Source organism: Phalaenopsis equestris, unplaced genomic scaffold (genome assembly GCF_001263595.1).
Source record: "Phalaenopsis equestris unplaced genomic scaffold, ASM126359v1 Scaffold000636, whole genome shotgun sequence".
Taxonomy (NCBI): Eukaryota; Viridiplantae; Streptophyta; class Magnoliopsida; order Asparagales; family Orchidaceae; genus Phalaenopsis; species Phalaenopsis equestris.
This window is the reverse complement of record NW_018165076.1, coordinates 431,114-438,097: the sequence shown is the minus strand read 5'-3', so window position 1 is coordinate 438,097 and position 6,984 is coordinate 431,114. Positions and strand designations below refer to the sequence as shown.

At 34.5% G+C, this 6,984-nt stretch overlaps 1 protein-coding gene across 1 annotated transcript in view; it reads left to right on the top strand.

The window, feature by feature from the left end:
* Positions 1-799: 799 nt before the first annotated feature.
* LOC110030040 (probable thiamine biosynthetic bifunctional enzyme, chloroplastic) overlaps positions 800-6,984 on the top strand; it is a gene marked incomplete at its 5' end in the record, with an annotated part of 46,793 nt that continues 40,608 nt past the window's right edge. Inside the window, 1 exon segment of the mRNA XM_020732579.1 lies at positions 800-829. Within this exon segment, the coding sequence (XP_020588238.1) occupies positions 800-829 (30 nt within the window).

The window sequence follows — 6,984 nt, the reverse complement described above, 5'->3', positions numbered from 1 at the left end:
TTAGATATAAAAATGTGAAAGAATTGTATGATATTTATATAAATTTTCCTAATTTAGAATTACGTGCGTAGCCAATAAAATCACGTCACACGAAAAATAAAAAAAACGATGCGGTAACACGGAGAATATTCCCCCCTGTGTTATTAATGTATTATTGTATGTTATTCATGTGCTATTGTGTTATTATAATATATAGAATATTCGCATAACACAATAACACATGAATAACATACAGTAACACCTGAATAACACTGGTGAATATTACCTCGTGTTACCGGTGAAATCAATGTGAGAAAAATAAAAAATCTGCCCGATAACATGAGAGAATATTCTTGTTATATTATTTAAGTGTCATTATATATTATTTATGTGTTATTATGTTATTATAATATAAATAATATTTTCAGAACACAATTGTACTTTAATAATATACAAATAACACGGGAAGGATACCGGACTGTTTTATTTTTCTCTCGCACTGATGTAATACTTTTTCGGCACTCGGAGTCTACTCTTCGGCTCTTCAGCATCCATTATTCTGCTTTTCTAATTCCTATTCTTCTCGATTCCAATCGGCCTTTGGTATGCTAAGGCCTGTATTCATTCGGCCGAAGAGAAACGGGGGATAGGGTTCAGCCGTTCTTCGCCATGTTGGAGGAAAGTGGTTATGCTGCCGCGACACAGGGCCGTGGTCAGCAACTTCCTCACGTTCTGACCGTCGCCGGTTCGGATTCCGGCGCCGGAGCTGGCATCCAGGCTGATATAAAGGCTTGCGCCCCCCCAGGGGGCTCCCCCTCCCGTCACGGCGCAGAATACCGTCGGCGTTCAGGTGGTTCTTGGCTGGAGAAGAAGCTCTTTTTTTTTTTGCCCGTAAATTCTAATTATTTCTGAGTGATTGCTCTTGCTATTCTCTTTTAGTCTGCAAAGAAAAATAAGAAACGGAACGAACAGAGTGAAGAGAAAGAATAAAAAAGATATTTTTTTTCCCTTTTAACTAAGTTTTAGGAAAGACTGAAGTTGAAGTTGGGCAAGAAATATAATGGTTAAACCCACTTTTAACTCAAACATTTAAGCATGTATATGAAAGGGCCAACCAGTTGATATTTTTTCTACCAATTTATTTTTCAATTATTCTTTGTGGATAACAATATTCCCATTAGAGCTCTTCACAATGACTATTGCTTTGCCCCAAATGAAAGCTTCTCAACATCATTCAGTTTTATTCACTAAGATACACTCAACTACATGCTACCTTTGTGAGAGCCACCCACTTGTGATATTTCTTCAAATATTGTGGAAGCCTAGAAAGCACCACAAATATTTGAGAATTGTAATATATTGCATGAAGCACCTGACTCCTACCAAAATAAATTTTGATACCACTTTTGTTTGGGAATATTTGCACAAAATGACTGACTTTGGGTCTTATATATTAGTGGCCAAATTTATTTTTAACCCAAAAGTTTAAGTCTATTGTTAAGGTATGACTCATATACCAAAATTTGGAGTCTCTTGTAATTGAAGAGGTGTGTCTCATGGAATGAAGATGAGTGTCTCTTGGAGTGAAGATGTGTGTCTCTTGGAAATAAGTGGGTTGGGGGGAGCGAGGGCGTGTTAGTAATTTTATCTGTGAGTTTTCTCTATATATATGATGTATAACCTATGAGTATGAACTAAACTCATCTGAAATAGTGAAATTCGCCGCTTTGCTCCCAAGGACGTAAGCATCTTTGTCAAACATCGTTAAATCTCTGTGTGTTCTTCTGGATTTGTGTCGATTACTATTTTTTTTCGCCCTAAATTTCTCAACAATTGGTATCAGAGAGAGGTTGTAGGGTAGGGAAGAAAACTTTCGGCGGTGCAGAAAGTAAGAAGAATGATTTGACAATTTGGCAGGAGGAGTTCGGGAGGTTTTGCGGCAGGTCGAGGCCAGACAAAGTTCGGGAAGGGGCTTCGGCAGCTCCGCGACAATTCGACGCATGAAGGTCGCGGAGATGGCACTGCTTCTTCCGCTACAGGAGGTTCACGACTAGGTGACGTAGCAGATCGAACCAAGGATTCTCTGGATGATCGGTGGCAAGATGGTTTCATCCAAACCAGGAAAGATTACTGCGCAGAGGCAGTTTAGCGGCAGTTCTGTTCGCAGAAGAGTTCGCGAATCTTAGCGACTGTTTGCGGGAAGGAGTTCCCGCGGCTAGGGCAGTTCGCGAAGGAGCAGTTTGTGCGATGGTCCAGTTTCGTAGAGGAGAGGAGTTTGGTGGCGGACAAGAGGAGTTTGGCCAACAAGGAGTTCACAAGTTTGTCGCAGGAGAATTTGCGACAGGTGAAGTTCGATTGAGGCGTTCGCGCGAATAAGAAAAGGCTTTAGGCAAGGTGTTTGCAGTAGTTTGGTCGAATTTTTACGCGAATGGGAAAAGTGTTTCGTGTGAAAAATTTGATTTACGAATCACAGCAGAATTGCAAGAAAATTGCTGCAATTAACAAAAAAATTTCAGGTTTCTTTGAATTTATTTGCGGTGTGTTTTTGTTTCGACGCAAGATAGGAAAATTTTGCTGCAGGATTAATTTCAAATAGCAATGTCTGATGCAAAATTCGAGATAGTGAAGTTCGGTGGAACCAGGAACTTCGGATTGTGACAAATAAGGGTGAAAGATTTGTTGACACAACAAAGAATTTTAAAGGCTTTGCGAGCTACGAAACCTGATAATATAGAAGATGAAGATTTAGAAGAATTGCAACTATGAGCGGCAGGTACCATACGTTTATGTTTGACAGATGAAATTATTTATCATGTTATGAATCTGAAATCTCAACGAGAAGTATGGAAGAAATTGAAATATCAATTTATATCCAAATCTCTAGCAAATAAACTGTATCTGAAGCAAAGACTGTATAGGCTGAAGTTGCAGACAAACATTGATCAGGCGCAACACTTGAATGTCTTCAATCAAATATTCATAGATCTGACACGACTTGATGTGAGTACTGAGGATGAAGATCAAACAATGATTCTGTTGTGTTCATTGCCTTCCTCCTATGAACATTTGGTGCTACTCTTACATATGAGAAAAAAATAATCAAAATTGATGAGATTACTGTAACATTGTTGACTCACAACCAGCGGAAACAGAATGCAGAGAAAAACTCTAATGGTAATTGTTTATATGCTAACGGTAATCAGGATCGTGGAAAGAATGAGGAGAAGGAGAGTTATGAAATGCGAAATTCCAGGTCGAAACCTAAAAACAGAAAGACGATTCATTGCTACAAGTGCAAAGAGCCGAGACATATTAAGAAAGACTGTCCAAAGCTCAAGAAGCAGTTTGATGAAAAATATGATGTACCTTCCAAGTCCATGAATATGGTGCAGAGTGATATTACAAATTACAGTGATGGTGATACACTTTCAGTTATAACAACTTAATTGAATGATGCATGTATTCCTGACTTAAGATGCTTTTATCACGTAATACTTAACATGAAATGATTTACTTCATACATGTTATCTGATTCTGGTTTGGTCTATTTGGGTCATGATATGTGTTACAATATTGCTGGTATTGACAAAGTCAGAACTAAGATGTATGATGACACTGTCAGAACATTATGTGATGTAAGACATATTCCAGATTTGAAGAATAATTTAATTTCCTTGGATACTTTACATGGAATTAGTTTTATTCCTAAGACAGATGAGGATAGAGAAACCATCAGAATTGTTAAAGGTTTATTTGCCGTGATGAAAGGAAAGATCACTGCAGGTAATATCTATAAACAGTTGGGGAGTACAGTTGTAGGTGAAGTTCACCCTGTTGAATAATATGATGAAAATGCAATTGATATGTTGACCAAATCAGATACTATCAACAAGTTCTTGCATTGCTTGAACTTGTTGAATGTTTGCAATTGTTAGACGACATGGTTGCCCATATCATTTAGGTATAAGCAACTTCATGATGTATTTCTCATAATGGGCAGAATATTCGCCAAGGTGAAAATTTATTAGGTATATGTATTTCTCCTAAGGGGCTGTATATTCGCCAAGGTGGAGATTTGTTAAGGTATAGCTCATATATCAGAATTTGGAGTCTCTTAGAATTAAAAAAAATGTGTCTCCTGGAATGAAGATGAGTGTCTCTTGGAATTGAAGAGTAGTGTCTCTTGGAATTGAAGAGGTGTATCTCCTGGAGTGAAGAGATGTGTCTCTTGGAGGAAGAGCTGTGTCTCTTGGAGATAAGTGAGTTGGGGGGAGTAAGGGCGCGTTAGTTATTTTATCTGTGAGTTTTATCTATATATATAATATGTAACCCTGTGGTTATGAACTTAACTCCCCAGAAATAGTGAAATTTGCCGCTCACGTAGGCATTTTTGCCGAACCTCATTAAATTTTTGTGTGTTCTTCTGGATTTGTGTCGATTACTATTTTTTTTCGCCCTAAATTTCTCAACACCTATGATAGACTGATTACGCCAATTAATATATCTACATGACCATATTTTTCATCTATTCTAGGAGAGACTAAACTCACTACTCTCATGTGTTTTAATGTAAACTATAACTAGAAAGCGATTCATGAGTTGAGGTTTGTTGGTGTAAGGAATGTAGATTTGAGAAACGTGGCTAAAATTAAAGTTAGAAATAAAACAAAGGGGAAAATGACATATATAGGATGAAAAATAAAACTCATCCATTATTGCCATGTGAAGTGTTCAAACAGAAAGAATTTAGTAGTATAGCACTTGTTGTGCAAAGTGTTCTCCTTAAGTCGAAAGAATTTCTTTCATATTTTCTCTACAAAATACTCTAAAGGATATTTGATATCATTTGTCTTTGCTCTTAATTGAGTTGTCAACATTACATCTGTTGCTTGTTATTCTTTCCATGTATACTTTGGAAATAGAATGGACTTTGTTTCCATTATCACGTTAAGGCCGGTATCTAATATATGCATGTCATCAACATATACACAAATTATTACACTAGATTTTTTCTCATCATGTTTATGATAAATATACAAATCCGATTCATTGACCTTATAATCATTGGAGACCATGGTGTTATGAAGCTTTTAATGCCATTATTTTTTAGCTTTATTAAAGTTCATATGAGTATTTGGTAAGTTTGTGTAATTTTTTCTTATTCTCACGTAGCACAAAACTTCCTCTTTGCTCCATGTGAATCTCTTGTTCTAACTTGCCATTTGGAATTTTAGTCTTTACAGGCATTTGATGAATATGCAACTTGTAATATGTGGAGGCAATTTTAACAATTGAAGAATAAGTAATTTAAATTCTCTTTTGAGTATTTTTTTGGCTATTATTCTAGCTATGAATTTATCAACTAATAAATTAGGTTTGCACCTATTCATGAATTTTCATTTGTTCCTATTGTTTCAGACCTAGAGGCAAATCAACTGACTCTTAATTAGAATTCATCACGATGGAATTAATTTCAGCATTCACAAATTCTTTCCAAAAAGCAGAAGAAGTAGCTTCACTGTATGTCAAAAAATATTATCTTTTAAGGTGTAAAATTCATCTCCAAAATTTGTCTCTTTTTTAATTCTTTGATTGAGCGTGGTTTTAAATGTTAGATAAATCTCTTATTCTAGAAGAAACGGAGATAGATGCACAATCTGATCTAGGGTTTGGAAATTCCAATGCAGGAACATGATATCAGATGGTGAAAATATGTTTAGTTTTAATTTCTATTACTAGCAATTAATCATCCAAAATAATTGAAAGAGTCACTAAAGAAAAAAAAAATTAAATTAAAGCAATTATAAATTTATATAAACGTATTTCCTTATTACTCATTTCTACTTTGAAATTCTAACCTAGAAATCTTAGTTTAAATCATAGTGAGATATCAACAGTTAGTGAATATACGTATTTCTAAATCATAGTAATGTAAAAATAAGAAACAACATGCTTATTTGTTAAGCATAAATAAAGAGAAAATAATTGTTATTTTTTTCTTCAATTATGACCATTTTGTAAAATTTAAAACAATCAAAGATTTATTAGAACAATTCATTTTATTGGTATTGTTTACAATCATCATAGGAGCGCCCTAAATTATACCAATGAAGGTACATTAATTCTTTTTTCAATTTACGTGTATGAGTATCTTGGCATCCTCAGCTAGTATCATAAGGGGATGGACTCTGTTAATCAATCATACACGCACAAGCATACTAGATAAATTATTTTATTTACATTCTACAAATTATCGATTCACCAATTAGTAATTTTAAAGAAAAAGTCTTAAAAGAGTTGACATTATATATATAATCATAATGCTTAATTCTATAACAGAAGTCTAAATATAGATTCTATGCGCTACACTACTTTTAGCATTTCCAATAATTAAACAAATACTTGTTTTAGAATTATTATTTTTTCTTAGGTTTCGGGTAAAATAAATGTGGCTAAAGGCCTCCATGCTTTAAGAATATTTTAAATTAGGTAAATACTTTTTCTAAAGATCATAGGGCATCTTGCTAGTTTATTTTATAAATTATTCTATTTCAGATATGACATGTTGATAAAATTATTTATCCCTATAAATTGTAATATGCTTTTAAATGTGAGCAAATCACTCGTCATTCCTCTTAAAATTTCTGTTTTTACTCATTGTTGCTCCATTAAACATACTACTTTTTGCTATGCAAATATGTCATGCAGATTGAACTTTTTAATATAGTTTGAGCCGTGTGAAGCATTGCTCTTATAGGGATACTTTTGCCTTTTTTAAGTAGAATTCACGGTCATAATGTCTCAACTCCACCTTTTAGGATTCAAAAGGGTTCTTCACAGAGATTTGCACTGATTGTGCATAGGAAAAGGAACAAATATTATCATAATACTCCATTGACTGAAGTGAGAAGATTAATAATGAAGACGTAGAAGAGAAGTGAACAGATATTAAGTTATTTTATGGATGCAGGAGAAGTTAAAAAATTATATATATATATATATATA